General features: G+C 36.9%; 1 protein-coding gene across 28 annotated transcripts; it reads left to right on the top strand.

Annotated features, from left to right (window-relative positions):
* The first annotated feature begins 6 nt into the window (after positions 1–6).
* LOC129575272 (uncharacterized) lies at positions 7–20599 on the top strand. 28 transcript variants are annotated; one of them, XM_055458747.1, is made up of 10 exons: positions 10693–11210; positions 11317–11796; positions 15486–15621; positions 15709–16998; positions 17095–17658; positions 17739–18559; positions 18645–18944; positions 19030–19536; positions 19606–20004; positions 20089–20599. In XM_055458747.1, the coding sequence occupies exons 4-10, from the start codon at positions 15792–15794 to the stop codon at positions 20167–20169; spliced, it is 3879 nt and encodes a 1292-aa protein (XP_055314722.1). In that variant the 5' UTR covers positions 10693–11210; positions 11317–11796; positions 15486–15621; positions 15709–15791; the 3' UTR covers positions 20170–20599. The 28 variants fall into 28 exon arrangements, with proteins under 28 accessions (XP_055314632.1, XP_055314695.1, XP_055314557.1 ...); XM_055458668.1 differs by having other exon boundaries at positions 10715–11182; positions 18645–18959; XM_055458757.1 differs by having other exon boundaries at positions 10733–11042.
* The last annotated feature ends 849 nt before the right edge of the window (positions 20600–21448 follow it).

The following is a 21448-nucleotide window of genomic DNA, read 5'->3' as shown; positions in this document are numbered from 1 at the left end:
AGGTCGTTAACGACAAAATCGATGTGGATAAAATTGCACATTTCAAATCGACATTGAATTTCGATCGGTTCGAACTTCAACTAACAGCGTTTGGTGTCTCATTTGAATCTAATAATTTTGTGAGTTCAAAAAAAAAAAATAGTTCAAAAAATCTCACTTGAAAATTGTTTATTGAACCAGAACCAAGCAATAATAACAAATTGATAGCAGAGAATCGAATATTTTGGACAATTTTTTGTCGGTCTGTAAGAGATTTTATTTTGACATCAGACAAACGTAAACAAACAAATCATGTGGAATTTGTTTGGAAAAAATTTAAATAAATTGTTTATGTTTTTGCCGAATTAAAAACCGACAAATGTCGTTTTGTTCTGATATTCTTTCGTTAAGTTTACATGAAGTGACCAAAAATAATTCTGAACGAGTGTTATGATAATTGGGTGCATTGTTGTCATAGAATCGAATGGAAAATTCCACTGCATTTGGTGAGCATACGCAGAGCCGACACCAAAAAAAAATCGAACACGCATCATATGTTCGGTCTATCAGTCAGTCTGTCTCTCCTGTGGGACGTTTGAGTTTGGTTATTAGCCGAACGACGAACCATTTGCCAATCTACGAACCAATGAGACTGTATAAACAAAACAAATAGTGAAATTCAATTTGTAGTTGGCGATATAGGTTGGTGTCTACATTGTACAAGGAACAGAGCAGTGCAGCAGCAACTCGTCGGTAAAGTTTCAATGGATGCGTACGCATGTTATCGCATCATATGATTTCGGATATGAGTATGTGTGAGTGTAAATTTTGACGTATAGACCTGGTGCTATACATGCCGTCTCTTTCATCAGTTATCCATATCACTCGTCTCAGTATCGTTTTGCTTGCCAATACACATAGGCCAAAACGATATGTTGTGCAGCCGTCTCGCTCGCATTATTCCTCATTTCAAATGTACACACAGCGTTGATGACATTTGTACGCCAGTCAAAAACGAAACAAAAACCACGAATGTGTTGGTGCAAGTGAAAAATATCAAATCACCCAGCGACACACAAATACACAATCGTCGTCATCGTCACATTAAGACTGTCAATGTTGAATAACTGTAAAGTTACTAAAAGTTGCGTTGTGCTCAGAGAAAAAAATTCGCATACATTTTCATTTGTTGTTGTTAAAAAGTAAATTCACAATCGAAAAAAAGTTCCAAATGAAAAATCGTTCATCTCCATTGTGATCAAATCGTTGTCAAATTGGTGAATAGAAAGTGTGAATTGGTCTGGATAGTTAGCCAGTGTGCATTCAATAAAAAAAAAACCGATCTCTCACTCGCTCACAAGCCCTTTCGATTTCACTTTACCCAGTCGTCGGGGACTGGGACACACAACGCATTGTTTGGCTGTTTTGTTGCGATCCATTTAAAAGTTCAACCTTGGAGTTCACACACACCGAATTTGTTTTTCTCTGCTCTTGTTTGCATTTTATCACACACAATTGCACAGCGCGACTAGTTTCAGCAATTGTCAATGTTGTTTTTTTTTTCAAGTGTAAAGTTTAAGGTATCATCAATTGTGTGCGAGGCAGCGTGTGTAGTACTTCACATGCTCGCCTTATATTTTTTTTGTTCACCGTGAATCACTATTTAAATTGAGAAATTTCGCACTTATACATTTTGCCTGTGCGTCGCCAACGGTTTCGATTGCGACATCTGAATATCTCTCTACAACTCTACTCGTGTGGAACGGCCAACGAAACAAAAAATATCAGCAGTAGAACCGAAGTACGAAAGTAAACCATAAAGAAAATTAATATACGAACATAATCCAAAAATAGTTGTTGCCTTCGGCGTATTCTTTATAAATCCGAGTGCGTGTGTATCGCGTTTTTTGCAGCAATTTAATCATTCATAAAATAGAAATTTGGACATTTGACTAAAATAAAAAGCAAAAACAACAAAATTACGGTTATACACACATACATACACAAAACACCGTGATAACAATCTAAATCGCTTTTCATCCGTTATTATTAAGTGTTTTCACAACGATAGAGAGCAAAAAAATCGAATTTGCATAAAATTCGAGACAATTTAGCATACGTGACTTGTAGTTGGATACTCGCGCACATTGTTGAGCGTGGTATACAACACATACAATAGATTTGTTGGTGGCCAAATAGACTGAGCGAGAGAGAGAGAGGAGAGCACACACAAGTTCTCCAAAAGAAACTCTTGCGGTTATTATTGTCGCAGACATCGACGTCACACGTTCAAACACACGAACGTCCTTTTGCTGTAAAACAAAAATTCATCCATTCGATATTAGTCAGCTTACAGCCAGCGATCCAGCGAGTCGAGCTCAAAGCAAACTTTAAAAATAAAACAAACTAGAAAAACCGTAAGATACATTATTGTGTAATTTCGTATCGTGTTCGTCGATACCTACCTTCGTACCCAACGTTTCAATATAACTTTTTTTTCTTGCTGTTTGAATTTAAAATTAATATCGAGAACATTCCGAAGTCGAAAATTTTTTTTTAATAAAAAAACGCGTTAATTGTGTGACACGAAACGAAAAGAAAAGAAAACAAACAAAATCAAGAATAACAACAAAGAGTTTAATTGTGGAATGAAAAATTCATAAATTGTAAAATCACGTTTCGATCAAGAGAGAGAGAGAGAGAGACAGAGAGAAAAAGAGAATTTCGAAGGCAAATTTCGTGTATTAGAAGTCGATTGAAAAGCAATCGTGCAGCTATAATGTCGGCGGATTTGGTTTTTTAGCATTTGCTACACACAACTTACGAAACGAATCGAATCGAATCCAATTACGATATTCTTTTCGAGTGACCGTGTGTTTCATGCGAGTCCGGTGCGTACTAAACGAAACATTACTCTGGTAAGTATCGAATAACTGTCGAACATCCAACAACATTTTTGTCTATATTTTGGTTTCCTTAACATATAAATTGGATTTTGTGCATGGGATATTTTGGTTTTCGGCCGCCCTATTTCGACGTTTTCATCGTGCATGAATTATTCACACAAGTATCTATCTCGTAAAGAGATCCTCGTTATAGAAGAAATTCCATCCCACTCAAGATTAGGTCGTTTTCCTTTGCGATGATTTTATGTTTACAAAATGAGCCGACGTGTTTTGCTTTTATTTATGCTTCCAACGCATAAATTTGCCGTTCTCTCGGATATAAATTGTTTATCAACTGCCGATTGTTCGCGAATGTACTTGATTTTCTGCTTAAATAATTTATTTATAGATTATTAATGCGTTATGAAATGTAAGTGAAATGCCAACGTGCATGTAAACAAAGATACGCGAAAGTGAACCAGTTCCAACGGAAATTAAATCCATGCCAAAATCACTTGAGTTTGCAGAATCGTTGTTCTCACGGATATATGACGACAACGACGACGACGACGACGACGACAGTGGTGGCTGAAGAGTCAATCTTAGAAAACATTTAAATAAATAAAAAACCGATCCATTTCACTTTGCAAAACACAAAATGCGCAAAAGGCACACAGCTGACATTGTTTATCTTTTTCTCGCAAACGTTGCTAAATTCTTTCGATGTATATTTTTGTTTGCAACGTCGAACAAACGAAAAACGAAGAAGAAGAAAAATGCAAACAAGAAAAGAAATCTACCTCATTTATTGCAATTTAACAAGCAAAACGAGAGGAAAAAATTTTCATGTTTTATTTTTATCTCTTTTGTTTCGGCTTCAAATAACAGTATATATGAATATATGAATCGAAAGATTATCACCTGATGCCGTACAAAATGAAGAGACAAAAATGTAATACTATTTACGTAAGATATGATCCGTTCAGTTGATGGGACCTGTACAAAAACAAGAGCAGTGTGACTGAATTGTTGTGCCGATGAATAATGTGAAAGCGAATGGCATACAAGATTTTCTACGCATTTGGTCGAACGCCATGGCAAACCACTCGATTGGTGTCAAAGCACCAACCACAATGAAACGAACGAACACAAAAAGTGCTGGCAAACTTTTCTTAATTGAGAATATAGCGAAAAAGCCGCCTTAGAGTGAGAACGAGTGGGAAAGAAAGTTGAAGAAAAAAATTTACATAACGATTTTTTTTGGCAAGTTTGCGTCCAATATAATATGGGCATGATTTTCACTCATTCTTAATTAGGCAAAACAATAACCACGAAAAAAAAAACTGAAAATATCTTGGCATTCTATTACCAGGTAATAAAATAATAATTAATTGAGCCGTTTTGGCGTTGAGCTCGCTTTTTTATCAGATGGTTAAAATAGTGCCTACACATTCGTTTATGAGTGGTATATAAAAATTGAGATTTTGATTATGTTAGCAACTTTTGTAAATCTGGTTGAGCACAGTTGAAACAGAAGGTACACACAAAAAATTGTTGCCGAGCCGCAAATTTCCAACGCGTACGAAATGACTTTTGACATGAAATAGTATTTGCAATCGACGAACATAAGGTTGGCCGCATACATGGAATTGCGTTCACATTCGAAACGATACGACCAAACTTGGAAAAATATCGAAAGAAATTGCCTTCCGCCTATGAAATAATAAAAAACAAATTCAATTGGCAAACTGATCAGCTCCAAACAGGCAGACATAAAACGACCAATAAAACCGTCACATGCATAAAATAATTTGGTTTAACAAATCGGTTGTTTTTTCTCTGCACATTTTGAACGAAATACTGCATAATGACGTGTAGCTTAAATGTCAATTGAGTTGTTATTAGTGCCTCAGATCAATGTATGTACGCGACGACAACGACGACGATGAAAAAATGTGTATCGAGAGTCGATACAAGCTAACTTTTACACAAAATATTTCAACGTAGCCGCCAACGATTGCTTTAACTGGTAATTACAGAGGTGTTGCGTGTTTTGCATAGGCCTAGCAAAATAGGCAGTTTTCATTTGTAGCCAACATTAATGAGTGCCAGATTAAGCAAACCACGTACATAAATCGCACCTCACAAATGTTTTGACTCTTTTCTGTCACTTTTATTCCCCGTCCAATGGGAGAACTCGAGCAAACGAAACATTTATATTTGACTTCTCACAATATATAATATCAATAGCATATTGTTCTTACTGTCTATCTAATTCATACAATGTTTCCGTTTTGTCACCTCCCCCAACCCTCAATGATATCCATTGAGCTGAAGATTTGCTGTCTCACTCACTGCTGTTGTTTTTCTTTTCCACTGTGAGAACAATATTCCTCGCAAAAGAATAAATCACACGGAAAACCACATTTCCGCATTGACCTTGAAAGTGTGTACAATCCGAACTATAGCATTCGAACTCGAGCTTATTGTTTGTGTTGCTATTCAAATTGATTTACCGTCTTTATTCAACTTACTTGAAAAAAAAAGAACTTGATGAAATTATTTCTGCTGATTCAATAGCAAAAAGCTGAAAGAAAAATTCTCCGATCAAATTCAATGAAAAATCGATAGAATTTGTCGACATGAACGAATCGCATAATCCACAAATTTATTTGAATATCGTTAATTTTCGGCTATTGAAACTGTTACTAAAACCTATTTAGAAAGAATGGCAATTTTCCGTCATTTCGTCGACAGCGTTGGGAATGACTCACACTTTTATTGATTATACCGGGATAAATTAAACAAAGAGAGAAAAAAATCGATTTGGAATTATGTGCACAGTGAGTGACGATGAAATCGAGTCGAAACAATATCATTTCATGCTTATCGAGGCAGCCATTCGTTTTCATTTTGGATGACTGTGTTCAAACGAAAGCCGAATTTATATTTCACATCTCCATTTTCTCTCCCGCTCTCTTTCTCTCACTCATTATCAACATTTACTGCATGCTGTTTGATGAGAAATTGTACCAACATTATGCTCAGTCAGTGTGAATTGAGTTAAAATTCATCGATTTCTTCTGCACACATTTGTTTCATTCTGTACCTAATTTTAATTTTCATGGTCGATGTTTCGGATGTCGTGTCAAAGTTGCTGCTGCTGCTGCACACGAACTACCTTTTTCTCATCGCATTTCGAAAGTGTTTCAGTTTGAAACACTAATAAATACGTTCTACATGAAATTGCTAAATAATGCAGGCAAGATGACAAGCACACAGCCTTGTGCGAGTTAGAGATCAAGCGTCAGTGTAGCTAAGAATCAAATTAATACAGGCATCAGGAGACTTTGATGAGAAATTGTAATCAAAATCAACATCAGCCACCCAGTTTGTATTGAATTATTTTGTATAAGTTGATTTGATGCTATAAAATGATGCTGCGAACAACATTATATGGCCGAGTCAATATCAACGATGAACATAAATGTACTCCGTGATGATAGCAAAGGCTCTCTCGATGTTTGTTCGATGTGCTGCTTCGTTGACGCCCGAGAGCCTCAGCTCAAAACACAAACATAACAATATTTATAATGTATGTTTCATAGCCTCAAAACAGCTCTGGTGCCATTTTGCCAGTGGTTGTAAATGTCCCAAGTAATAACGATATACATACAATGCTTATGCTTTGAGCCAGCCATTTGAACTTGTGTATTTATTTTGTTTCTGATTCTCAAGGCTTTCCTCCAATTTCCTCCTTTACTCCACCACCACCGCTGCCGCTGCCGCTTCAGAACAGAGAAAAAATGACACATACACAAACACATATATTTCTGTGCTTGAAATTTTCTATCGCTTGACAATTCCTCTTGGCAAGTTGCCCAATCGAATTCGAAATGAAAAATGTGCAGCCGCTAAACAAATGTTTCTACTTGAAAGAATTGTTAGCACTTTTATGTTAACCCCTAGACCTACCGAAGTTGATTCGCTAACGTTAGAGATTCAACGACACAATTGATTTGATTTCATGAACAGAGCACACCGCTCCGGGTTAATTGATAGAGCCGAGAGATAACAGTGGATGCACAATGTTGCAGCAATATATTTTTACGGTGAATTTAGTTTTCTTACATATGATCGAAACATTCTTCGGAAGAGTGATTTTTGGCAAGTTCTGCATGTTTTCTTTTTGGTAACAAAAGTTCGCTTCGGATTCCATGCAAAGTTTTCAACAATTTTATTTGTAGTCAGCGAAAAAAAACCAATTTTATTCTGACTGAACGTCCAACATTCGACGGAATAATTCGATTACATAAAGTAAATATTCGCCTTCGTTGCAGTGAAACGGATCGACAAATCCGACCGTTTAGAAGGTTCTAGCCTTCTCTTTAACTTTGGGTGCGAAATGAACAATGGGTTGCGCACGTAAGCGAAAATCCATTAAAATCGCGAAGTGCTAGTGGCGTTGAGACTTTCATTAACGGGTTAATACGATTGTTATTGCTGCCACTGCCACTGCTACGGCTGCTGTTGCTGTTGCTATTGCTTGCATTACGTAAGCGCGATGCTCAATGACAGTGTCGCAACGTGACGATGTGGTGGATGCTGTTCCGTGACCTCTAATCGAGGAAATCTAAACTCGGTGAAATTTCTATTCCATTTCACTCGTTGCACAGCGAATGAATAAATAATGCAATACAATTACAGCCAATTCGGACAGCACATATTTTTTCAATGTGCAGAGATTTTTTTCTTTCTTTCTCTCTCTCTCTCTGCTCTCTCTGCTCTCTCTTCTCTTTATTTTAAACAATTAGCTTTTCACTTCTGTACTTGAAATGGAATTAAAATCCGAAATTCATGTGAATTATTCAGAGGACGCTATTAAAGCGTGCTACAATCCAATGTGAGTATCTGAATTTCAATAGACGCTTGCATCGTTCGGGCTGGATGTGTGTCAGTTGCACTTGGCACATTCGAACGCCTGGCGGTTGCGTGATCAAATATTTATGACATTGGCGCCCGTACAAAAGATACTCATCGCGAAGCGAGAAGCTGCCCTGGAATTTGCACATGAATAAAATATAGGGTGTTCTTTGGCTCCAAGCATTGGATGGCACCATTTCGTTGTTTCGCCCTTTGAATCGCACCAAATAATTTGTCAAAGGAGAAAAGATGAGTACACACAAATCGAGAGAGAGAGACACTTTTCTTACGCTTCTTTTGGCACATTTTTACGCTTTTTACTACAGTTTTTTCGTTTTGCAATTTAAAGATGTGTACATGCCCTACTTTAATGGAGTGAACAACCATTTGTCGCTGTATCACTTCATTTTTTTCGTTCGTTTCTCATATCGCAATGATACTGCAATTTCCTTTTTCTTTTGCCTTTCGACATTGTGCGCATTACTTACACACTTTGATTCGCTCATTGACACACAGTACTGAACAAATTGGTTTGATCGTAGGTCATCAGCCGAAGTAATTTAAAGCCAGCGTGTTTTTTTTTTGTTCACACTATCTCACGATAGTAGTCTTTACACGTATCAACTTGAACTTTATTCACAGCACTTGTATTTTATCTATCAATTGGATTTTTTCTTGTCAAATTGACCGATATTGCTGATTCGTTTGTACCCAACCGCTTGATTGTCATTACATTGTAGAACAACATTCAGTTTGCACAGTCCAAGTAGAATGGTGCGTATTTTTGATTATCTGCACAGTTCCGTTCGCTTGTTTATCTTTTAACATGGAACATTTCAGTGCACTTCTGAAATTTACAAAAATTCAAGCATTCAAATACGCTCGGTAGCGAAGATATCGTATAAAATCCATTCGATAGCTGTGAAGTTTGAACAGGAATAGTGTGTAAGCTTCTTGAAAATAGACATATGGTACTCCCACACAAATCGATCCTGAGTGATGAACAACAGTGAGTGCCATGGAAGCAAAAGTTCATCATTCACAGGTATACATTAGGTTTTGTGTTACGCGTTAAAGCGGCCCATTTATCGAGAATAATCTAATGAAATTTTGTATTAATGCCGTGCCACAATATATTCATAAATCCAACTTCTTATTCCGGCATTCGCCTGTCTATTTATAATCGACAGGTTAACTATTGCGGTCGAGTTGACAGCAAATGCTAAAAATGGTCTATATCCAAATGATTTATTCCACACAAACACATTTCGACATTTCAATTATACAATGTACTATGAACCATAGCGTAAATGAAACATTCGTTTAAATACATATATACGCGAATAGTTGATAGTTAAAACTGTTTTTCACCCAAGAGAAACTGCCAATATGTTAATACGCTGTCTATCCGCCAAAAATACACTACAATATATATTCACGCTTATTGGACGCCGAATTCAATATATATTCTAGTGTATATTCGGTGTATTCTTCAGCGTGAAACATATTGAAACATATTCAGGTGCCCTCTATTGGCCATGAATGCATTCATTGATTCAATATGTTTCACGCTGAAGAATACACCGAATATACACTAGAATATATATTGAATTCGGCGTCCAATAAGCGTGAATATATATTGTAGTGTCTTTTTGGCGGATAGACAGCGTATAAACATATTGGCCGTTTCTCTTGGGTAGTTATTCAGTACAGTGTTCTGTGAAGGTATGTGCAAAATGTCGATTTTAAATTGAGTTTCACAATTATTTACAGTCTGAGTCTAAATAAACAATAAAAAAAAGAGAAGTATACGCTGGTTTGATGCATTTTTCTATGATTAATAAAATTGAAGAAAAAAATGACAGTTTAAATACGGAATGGTCACTGACAATAATTCGTTCGCAACAAATGATCTATATTTAAAAATCAAAAACCCGTATGGGTAATTGGTAGTCACTAGCGGGGCAAGACGCAAATTGGCCATGGGAATAGCTGGCATGAATAAATAAAACGAAAAATAGATAAGCGCTAATAACGTAAATGCATTGCACTAAAATGAATGTGTAAGTTTTATGAGATTCTTATCGATAATACAACGGAGAGATTAGCTATAATCTGTGTTGTCATATGATTCTCTGTGTATGTATCTCCGGGCGAAACTTATGACGGGATGACATTATAAATTATAACTATAAAAGTCACATGATTTCGCTTCATACTTCAGTGAAAATCGTACACACAGCAACGAAAACACCAGAAGCTCATTGAGCCAAAGGGTCAATTAGCCGAATGTTCATGTGTGGCCGCAACAAATCAATTAGAGATGTAAAGAAGCACTTGAATAGCGATTAGAATATTGCGATCTAATGAAACAAAACTGTGTTCATACTGATACATTGTACTAGTGTAATCAGTGTGTGTGTGCGTAACTTTTTTTCGACTTTGTTTGTCTGGTGTAAATTTTTTTTTACTGTAAGTCATCAGTGAAGCGTGCGTTATCAACACAATATATCGATAAGAAACTAATGTTTTTTTTGTCTTTGACGCTTGTCAAAAGTATCCATACTGCATTTGAGCAAATCACAATCGAGCACAAAGAAGATACACACAGCAAAATGTCGTTTTTCATTTATTGTTGTTGATTTCGTTTGTAGATATGATTTCTCGAATTTCATGGTATGTTCGACTTTAAGCCGAGACTGTTTCATTCTCAGCGTAATTCAAATAACTTGTTGTGGTTGCCAATCGAACACACAAACACACACAGTCACATACACATACACATTCAAATTCATCCGTTGGCAAACCAACATAAAGCAGACGCTTTCATATCACGTAGCAGCGACAACGACGACAGCAGCAGCAGCAATATAACGAAACGAAAGCGAAGATTAATATTTGTCAACCTCTGCATAATGGGTTATTGGTGGTTGTGCGTTTGAAAGAGTCCGACCGTTCTCATTCTATCGCAAGTGTGAGCCATTCAATCAATCGGAATATAAACGGCTACACGATCTCTCTCAATACACGAAGGAAAGAAAGAAGAGAAAAAAACAACACACAACTTACAGCAACCGAGAAAAATAACGAAACACTAACAATATGAGCTGAAATCGCATGCGAGAGACGAGATTACCACTCGATGTGCATAGAATGTCAATCACACCATCAGTCGGCGTTATTTTGAGCGGTTGCATTGAGTTGAATCGTGCATCGTCAGTCTATACGGCATCGTTTCGACCGCCAAAATTGAGTGTCCGTTCTTTGTTTTGAAAAAAGTCAAATTGAATAGTGTTTGGTTCTTGTTGTTTTGTTTTTTTCTTCTTCTGTGTTTTTTTCTCTGAATTCACTATACCCGACGATTGTTTCAATGGAAAAACGTGCAACGAGTAAACGTGTGATCGACAAACAACATTTCTTTTGGTTCCTGATTTTTGTGCCAATTCGAATATAACTTTTTGTATCTGAACGTGTTTCGTTGATTTTTATCGATTTTTTTTTTTCTCTTTTTGTATGTTTTTGTATGTAGATATCTTTCACCGATCTATCTCGTTTGCTTTGTGATTGTGTGCCTTTGGTCTCGAATCAAGTATCATTATTATTGACATTAATTTAGTTCAATTGCAAAAATTGAAACCAAAAAGACAAACAATTAACAAATCGAAAGAACCAAATTGACTGTGACCACTTATAAATGGAGTACAATTGATGTCGCGGAAATTACAAAAAACCATTTCGTAACGAACAAACAAACAAACGAACCAACGGAAAAAAAGACGAAGCAATTGTATCAGAAAGTACATGAGAATTCTAGTTTTCAACTGGTTTTTTTTTATTAGTGAAATTAGTGGCTTGTAATAGAGTTTGTGTTTTGAAGGGAAATAGAATTGTTTTTGCGATTCAAAAAAAAAAAACCAAACTTTGTGGTGACCTTTGAAATTATTTTTCATGCTTTTGGATAGAAGCAAATGTGTATTGATTTGAGCCGCGCATAGTGATTGAAACCATGGTAAATATAAATATAATTTCTCACATTAAAAATATATCCTTTGTGCTTGTGTCGTTCATTCAACTTTCATTGATTGTGGAAGCGTTTAGACAGTCGGAACAGTGACTTTGTTCGGCGAACGCACGTGTTATGTTATCAATACATGCTCAATTAACTAATAGAGCCAGTCAATCAGCTGTTTGAAGTGCTTGCACTGGCTGGTCTTTTTTTTTAAACGTGCGATTGACATGAGTCGTTTTCGATGATTCTTCATTTAGTAAGAAAACACACACGGTAATAAACGGCTTCTAATGCAAAGTGCAGCACTAGTACAGTTGTCGCATGCAATCCACTTTTAAAAGCATCGCGTTTGCACTTTTTTTCGTTCCTTGTTTTCAATCGGTTTGATGCGCATGCGGCCACGCACAATAGTGTTCAAACACAATGCTAGTGACATTCAAGAGGGCTTCGACATTGAAAAATTTTCGATTTTTTTCTCTTTCTTTGTGTCCTCTGTCGACTCTTGGTTGTTGTCGAGTGATGTAGTCCACCTGGAACGTGTATGAAAAAATCTTCATTGAATACAGAAATTACAAAAAGTGTATGGAATTATGGAGATAGCAATTGAGATATGCTCATGACACACATGCTATCTATTCTGTGCGTAATAGCTCCATTATTTCTAATACCATTCACTACTATCTGTTAGTTTTCCAACAATCAATCGCACAACGAATTCATTCCATGGAAATGTGTTGATTGAACGGTTTCGTTCGTCGACACTTGAGACACTTGTCGCATTCAGTTGAGTAATAAAAAAGAAAACAAGGGATCACATTGTATGTGATTTATAGATCAAAATTACGTAATCAAGCCTGTTGGTGGAAAGCGATCATTCACTTGCAAATGCCGAAGCTCGGACTTTGAATGACAAGAAAATCATTATTTTCGATTGACTGATCAAGAGGGCACAAATAGCAACCATATTGCATATGAGTGTGTTCTCAATCGTCAATTCTGTTTTGTTTAATCTGCGATAAATTTGCATTTTATTTGAATCTTGGCATTGACATAAACATCACATCGTCTGACTAAATCTATATTTGGTTGGCTGTGTGTGTGCGCGCGCGCACCACTTGATAATTTCAAATCATGCTGATAATGACCACACAAACACTTGGCTGTTGTTGTTGCTAGTTGTTGGTTGTTTTTTTTTCTACTCATTCCAAATATACGTGATTTTATAGTGACCTGCTTCTGAAATGCATTTTACGCAACGAACGAACGAACGAAAAAAAAAAACGAAGACAGGCAAAAGACCAAAGTCGATGTGCTGCTATCAGCCATGAGCAAATATTCCAAATGTTTCTCAAAAAAAATGTTCAGCAGCCTCAAACAAAGTAAGCGATCTGCACTCGGTTTCAAAATATACAAATTAGATCTTTGGTCTTAGATTCCACGTTCGAGCGTTTTTATGTTCATATGCGTTAAACACGGAGTATTCACTTAATTGATTTCGTATATCTACTATATCATCACAATTAGACTTAATTGGATTGTGCCACATGAAGCCATTATATTTGCTTTTTGATAATTTTGTTGATTTTTTTTTGTTCACTCTCGCCTTTTGCTCGCTTTGTCACAAAATACTTTATTCGCGTCGGAGCTTTTGTTTCTTTCGAGATGTTGATCATGAATTCCCTTTAATCAATCAGGTGAATAAAAACGTCTCGGTGCTCTGAAGAGAGACATTGGATTCCAATCAAGCTCATTAAGTAGGAAATGTTGAGCATTTCAAAACTGATTAGTTTTTATTTACTTGATATCGAAAAGTGCAATTGAAGCATTTTTCCAATCATTGAATATATATCGAGCATGTGTATGAAGACATGAGATTTCACACGCATTGAATAAAACATATTTTCCGTTTGCCATTGACCAATGCCGTATTCAATTTCAATGGTACGCTCAATGAAATGAGCTACCCATAATTTATAGATCGGACTGCCAACTACTGGCCGCACTAAGCTTAAACATGTGTTCATTTCACTGGCCCATTTAGCCACAGAGAATGCTTAAGAGGAATTCAAATAAGAAAAAACGAACAACTACGACTCTATCATTAGACGTGTTTTTTTTTCAAATGTTCATAATTGCATCGCTGAATCATTCAATGATAATATTTCTTCCGCTCATGAAAAATTTGCTCGTTATTTGTATTTCCTTTCAGCGAACGGTTTTTTTTTCTTCCTTTCATCTATGGCTAGTTTTGTTATTGCGTCTTTGTCTACGCGAACTGGCTTCTGTTTTGAATTTTTAATTTATTTTTAGGTTTTTCTTTCTCGCGCACGTTGTCGTTTTTTCAATTTTTGCAATCAATCGCCAGAAATTCGCTTGCGCCACAAAGCGACAATATGAGAAAATTCAACAGCTGGGCAATCGCTTTAACTATGTGTCATTGTATTTGTTTGTTTTGTTGGTTGGTTAGTTAATTTCGAGCGTGGCGACCGAACAGCGGCGATAGTGTGCTGCTTCGTTGCCAAACATTCTCTCGAGAGATTTCGCGTCGAAACCGATTGCTATGATATAAATAGCCAACAGTAGTACCGTTAAAAGTCCATGTCAATTTCAATTTCATTCTCTTTTTTCAGAGTTATTTTGTGTGCGTGTGAGTCTGTCGCTGTCTGTATTTCAATTGACATTAACAATGTGTACATAATTTGATTTCATGACCACCGTGGCATTTGGATATTTTGACGCTATACGACGATTTGGCGTTATGCATTCGTTGCTCCTATATTATATATATGTTTTTTATACCTGTACGTATGATATACACGCCGATTGCTTTATTCTTTCGTTTGTTCTGTTTTTGCTTGCGGCGGCGTTCATTCGAGAACAGCACAAACATTTGCTATCAATCAATCGATATACTCTAGCCTTTCGTGTGACGTTGATTTGTTTTCTTTTCTTTTTTGTTTACCTATGGTCATTGTGGGTTTCTTCCTATTTTTCGACTCGAAAAAACTTTTCATAATAATCTAATGTTATCAGTTTCGTATAAAACAAGATAACATTTCTTCAACAATTTGCCACAGCCGCAACTGTTGAGTGTGCACAACTATGAAAATGAGTTTATCTATTCGGCCCATTTAGAAAATGAGACCGATTATGAAAGAGGTATGGTTGATAATATTCAAAATTGAACCGAAAAAAGCGATCGATGAAGGAAGTAAATACATTGTCGATACTACTGCAACGCGTTGCGTGTTTATAATCGCTGAAAAATTACATAAAGCCACTAAAAGAGAATTTTTCTTGAAATTTTGACAATTTTTGGTAAAAAGACACATGGAATATTACACAATTTTAGTCTCAGAGCTCAGAAAAATCACCCGAAATCTATATATTAGACGCGTATTCTTCATGGAAAAATACAAAGTAAATACATTTCGATTAACAACTCACTCGGCCCGTCTCACCGTTATCTTTCTAATCGATTAGCCATTATCATTATGAAACCGTGTGAGGCCTGATAAAACAAACGTTGCGAAATGTATTTCCTTCGTTTCGAGTCGCCATTATGTAATTCTTTGTAATTTATAGTCAGTCAGTTAAACAAACCAAAAAGAAAACCAAGCTCACCAATTAATTTTCCTAATGCAAAAACCCATGAAATACTCACCAAAAATTTGTTTATCCATTTTCAGATTTGGTTAAGCCAACGGTTGTGTGGGATACCGTATGGAAGAACGTCGAGTGAAACGTTTTCAAATTGGTGATAGCATTTCACCATCATCGTTTGTACCTGTCAAAAGAAAATCTCGTAAAGATCCTTGTAACCAGGTTTGTAATTGCTTTTGACCTTTGCTATCGGAAGGCAATCATTGATTGATGCATATTTTGTGTACTTTTCTCTTTCTTCCGTTCCAGTGGTTCAATTGTGTGCAGTTTATCCGCATGATAACTACGTTACTGTGTTTATTTAGGCGTCAATTCTGTCGCGATCTCACGGAATGGATGCGGATAGAAGAAATTTTATCAATAATAAGTCAGTTGGTGTTGCTGTGCCAACCAGCCAACAGCCAACGGCCATTGAAAATGGCAGCAACAACAGCAGCCACTCAGCCGCTAATGGGACAATTAGCACCTCAAGCACCGAATCGTCATCGGATTCGTCGGTTGAACCACCTAAGCAACCGTTTAACGATAGTAACAGCAATAAAGACTTTCATGAACAAAACAATGTGTGTGTCGAAGAATTCAAAAGTAGTGAGCAGCGCAACTGCGATGATGGCATCGCGGAAAAACGCACGGGCTCAGTTCAATCAAATGATAGAGACTCAAAAGATGTTCTGTGTAGTGTTTTAAGTGTCGCCGGTAATGAAAGAATTTTGCCCGAAAAAATGGGGCTTGATGATTTGCGTGATGTTTATATAAACTCAACGTCGTCGTCGTCGTCGCCGCTAGTACTTTTCAGTGCTCAAGCAAACAGTAATCATGATAAGAACGATCGTTTAATTGGCAAACACCAAAACGGTGATGATAATAATTACAATTCGATTGATCATCAAAACGAGCCATGCAATCCGTCGAATGGACTTATCAATAAAAAAGATAGCCACCATTGTGATTACACCGATAATTGTGAACAATCGAACAATGACGGTGTTACCGCAATGACTGCAATCGACCGATATGACAATGCGAACACCAATGGTATAAATAGCTGTACGATTGATGATACCGATGTCAGTATCAATTCGAATTGCGTCGAAACTGCTACAAAAACATTGTCGAACAATCAATTGTCAAAAATTTGTCGAGAGAATACAAGTGAAGAACCAAATCAAGTCGATACTTTGGAAGAAACGGCTGCAAAATTACTCGTACAAAATTCGAGTGAGGATTGTATTTCGACGGATACAATTAGCAGTAATAGTATTGATGTTAAACCAATTAAGTGCCCAACAGATCGAAGCCAAACGGCAAGCGAAAGCGAAGAAATCGGCGGTAAGGATAACGAAGAGATCATCACATCGAAATCGGATGATAATATCACAGAGGAGAATCGATCCGAAAAACAATCAGCCAACATGTTTGATGATAATTCGTTGAAAACGCCGCTACTTAGTAAAAAATCCAATGGAAATAGTAATAATAATAACGCAACAACCGTCTATAGCGCCATTGAACGACCAATATTGACCAACAACAGTAAAGGTAACGCTGATGATAATGAAAATTGCGACCAAATTGATAATGATGATAAAAAACAGGTGGCTTATAACGAATACGTTAATTTATTATGTGATACAGATCGTGGTGGTCTTTTTACAAAGAATACCAAACGAAGTGCAAGTGATGAAAGTCGACCATTGTTACGGCAAATGTCGTCTGACGATGGCTCTGCCAGCCAGAAAATTCAACGCCGCTCAAATGCTCGGCCCAGAAGTATTGTGAAAAGTCCATCGACGCAGAATTTCAGTTCGGGCACGGAAAAGTTTGATATCAATCGAAAGCCACGCTTGAGCATTCAATGCACTGGAAATGATCCGGAACGACCAGTGTTACACGTACAGTTTTTGTCGCAACAACACAACGATTCAAATGACAGCATCAAAAGGAATTTAATCAACAATGTGAATTCACCGTCAAGTGGTGAGCATGAATTATACCAGAACGGCAGTGGCTCACAATGTGATTCGGCTGAAAAGCCACCCGAGGAGCTGATCAATCAAATGCCACCTCGTGGCATTCTGCGAACATCAAGGTTACGAAGTAGCATCTCGTCAAGCTCATCCGAATCGACGTCATCGTCGTCGGACTCATCAAGTAGCGACGATATCAGTCAGTTTGCCGAAGCGAAACCGCCCGATGGCGGTAAGTGTTCATTTATTATTATTGAAATTGTTCAATTTTCATTCATTTTCCAATTTTTCTTTTTTTTCTCTTTGTTTCAGGCTGGGGTTGGGTCATCGTTTTTGCCTCGTTTATGGTGAATTTAATTGCGGACGGCATCACATTTTCGTTTGGTGTCATTTATGTTGAGCTTTTGAAATATTTTGGTGAAGGAAAAGCCAAAACGGCCTGGATTGGTTCACTGTTCATGGCGATGCCTTTGTTATCTGGTCCGATTGCATCGTTTCTAACCGATCGCTTTGGTTGCCGAAAAGTGACAATAATCGGTTCAGTGTTAGCATCAATTGGATTTTTTGTGTCTTCATTTACCGATTCGGTGGAAATGCTGTGTTTCACATTCGGTATATTCGCCGGTTTCGGCCTGAGCTTATGTTATGTAGCTGCTGTGGTTATTGTTGCCTATTATTTCGACAAAAGGCGTTCATTTGCCACTGGGTTATCGGTTTGTGGCAGCGGTATTGGGACATTTTTATTCGCGCCGTTGACACAAATGCTCATTAGGGAGTATGGATGGCGCGGTACAACGCTCATATTGTCAGGATTATTTTTGAATATGACTGTTTGCGGTATGCTTATGAGAGACTTAGAGTGGACAACGTATAAATCGAAACAAAAGGCGAAACTACGACGAAAACGAAATAAATTAGGCATCTCGGCCGATTCATTTTCGGCGAGTAATAGCACAAATACGGGCGGAACAACAAGTAATTTGCATAAAGACGATGCCAACGGGAATGACATCGATCGTAGCGATGAAAATGATGGCGACAACAATTTGGCAAATCAAACCGAAAACATTGACGATCCACGCTTATTCAGCTCATTGATTACATTGCCAACGTTTGTGAAGAATGGCGAAAAGGTACGAGTATTTATTATTATTTCAATTCAAATTCATTTTCAAATGTTTATTTCAATTGTGAAAATTTTCCGCTTCTGCTTCCCAGGTGCCAGTTGAAGTTCTTGAATTGATGTCAGCAAATAAAAATGTGCATAACGTTCTACTGAAAAATTATCCGGGCTTGGCACATTCAAGAAGCTTTAGTCAACCTCTAACGTCATCGCGTCATTCGAACGGATCAAATGTGCCACTCGAGAACAGTCTTAGCCCGACCAGCCCAACTGAAGGTGGTGGTGGTGGTGGTGGCGTCTCGAAAAAAGACAGCCAAAAGAGTCGCCGCATTCGAAACGAACAGGAATTCTTGTCATGGATGAAACGTGATCCTCATATTCACCATGCCAAGGATGTACGGATCATAATGGTTGGAATTTGTTGCATCTAATGTCGGAACAAATGTTTAATATTAAATTGCCTTTTTTTTCTCATTTTAGCACCGAAACCCGACCGCTTATTTGAAGGATTTGAGAATGCACCGACATTCATTGACTTATCGTGGTGCAATGTTGAATATCAATCGATACCGTTTACGGGCATCTTCGTGTCCGGATATCTATCGAAATTCAATGACAACAATCGCAAAAGAGAAAACGCAATGGACACAAGGTCTCAAAGAATTCAAATCCGTTTTGGTTGATATGCTGGACTTTTCATTCTTTACCGACATTCGATTCACCTTGTTTGCGATTTCAAATTTTTTGCTGTACGCTTGGTACGACGTTCCATATGTGTACTTAGCTGATAATGCGGTGGAATTAGGTTTTAGAGAAGATCAAGCATCAATTTTCATTGCAATGATTGGGATAGTGAATATGGTCGGAGAAATTATACTCGGTTGGTTTGGCGATCGGAAATTCATGACAGCAGGCATGATTTATGCCATTTGTATGGTATTCTGTGGTCTTGTCACTGGATTGGTGCCTTTGTTACCTTCATTCACGGTACGATTAACTTTATCACAATCTCAGACTGATTCTTAATTGGAATTTTCATTTTTTATTTTAACGCAGGGACTCTCGATTCTGTCCGGTCTGTTTGGATTATTTATCGCGGCAAATTATGCACTCACCAGTATTATTTTAGTGGAGCTGATATCATTGGAACGATTTACAAACGCCTATGGTTTACTGTTACTTGTACAAGGGATTGCGAATTTAATTGGTCCACCTCTGGCTGGGTGGATTAGCGATTTAACCGGCGATTATAAATTGGCCTTTTATTTGGCCGGATTCTTTATTGCCTTATCTGGTTTGATAATGATGCTATTGCCGGCACGCGGAAAAATTCGAAAATATCGAGCATTTCGCCGTAGATGTCGAAGCAGCGGCGACGAAGATGACGTAGATGATGATGACGAGGATGATGATGTAAGCGCAATGGATATTGAAAAATGCATACAAATCATTGAGGTGAGTGTGGAAGTCCACAGTCAAAAAAGTTCTTGCAAATCCAATCCGAATCAGAATACTAATATAGACAACTCTTTTCGACAGACACCCAGATCATCTCATTCGTTCAATGGCAATGCAAATGGCGTGCTGAATAACGGCGGCTCAAAAGTTAATCAGGTTTAAACTTCGCTGGCGAATCTAGACTTTAGGAGAGCGTTGCTAAAGAATTTACATGGAAAAAGGCTTAAATTAGTTCATAAGAATTGAATGAATCTTCTAGGTTGGAATTTAAATTTATGATTTGGCTTTGAAATTGTTTTTTTTTTCTTAATAGAAGATCATAAGAAGAGGTCAAAAACACACACACACACACACTAAACTCCTATATAATAGTTGAAACACATTTGCTTTCACGTTCCGTTCGAGAATTTAATGTTTTTTTTTACTAAGAATAATTGACCTACATCGAATAATAATTGTATATTCCATCCTTAATATGAACCGAAGTTTAACCAAATTTCGTTTTTTCTTCCTCTCTCTCAAATAATAATGTTTCTAAGAAGGCATCTACTTTTTTTGTAAAATAAAACATAAATGAATGGATCTAGCTTCACTCGCAATATTCTTTTACCTTATTGATTCACTTCACTCAAAGCCTCACAGACAAATTGTATTATTGATTAGTCACAGCAATAAATGTGAGCGTTTTTTGTTTTCTTAACGCAAAAAAGACTTAAGATTTCCAAACTAAATAACAGACAAATCGACTTTCTAAACCATATACTTACTTAGAATTTTTCCTTCATCGAATTAGATGTTAGAAAATTTCGCGTTAGCCCGAGACACTTTTTTCATAAAAACTAAACCCAAAACCACGTCAATTATATGTGAAAGAAAACAATACAATAATAATCGTATAATTCAAAATTAGCCATTAGTGGAACGCCTAAATTCCGAAATGTGTTATTCGACGTCACCATTTAAAGTAAATTAATTCCTTGACAAAAAAAAATCGAAATGAACAAAACAAAATTCTTATGTCAAAATTAGTCACATTTCGATTCGAAATATTACTACACACACAGATAAAACATTCAAGCACATACACACATTTGGGGGATATTCTTCCAAATGATGAGCAACACCAGAACAATCTACAAACGAAGTAAATAATAAAATCAACATCGATTAAATTTTTTTTTTGTCACCTCGTCGTCAAATACCGATCGAATTGCACAGTTTCACAACTAAGTCCGCACACACACCTCTGAAATAAATCACCAAAACAATCTTGGATCTATTATAAGAGAGAGTAGAACTTGAGAATAAGCTCCTATATTCATTGGAAAAAAAAAATGCTTACACCTCTTTTGGAATTGGATTGTATTCTGCCCCGAGTTTGAAATCATTTTCAAACAATTGACGAAAAAAAAAATGAAAATAAAATACAATACACATTTTT

Source organism: Sitodiplosis mosellana, unplaced genomic scaffold, assembly GCF_009176505.1.
Source record: "Sitodiplosis mosellana isolate CC-2019 unplaced genomic scaffold, AAFC_SMos_1.0 Smas_scaffold_1, whole genome shotgun sequence".
Lineage (NCBI taxonomy): Eukaryota > Metazoa > Arthropoda > Insecta > Diptera > Cecidomyiidae > Sitodiplosis > Sitodiplosis mosellana.
The sequence above is the reverse complement of the archived record's forward strand: the minus strand, read 5'-3'. Positions and strand labels throughout refer to the sequence as shown.

Coding starts and splice junctions, on each gene's coding strand:
- LOC129575272 (XM_055458493.1), top strand. CDS start 15,792: ATGGATGCGGATAGAAGAAATTTTATCAATAATAAGTCAGTTGGTGTT. Junction 18,560..18,644: donor TTGTGAAGAATGGCGAAAAG/GTACGAGTATTT, acceptor TCTGCTTCCCAG/GTGCCAGTTGAAGTTCTTGA. Junction 18,960..19,029: donor AGGATGTACGGATCATAATG/GTTGGAATTTGT, acceptor TTCTCATTTTAG/CACCGAAACCCGACCGCTTA.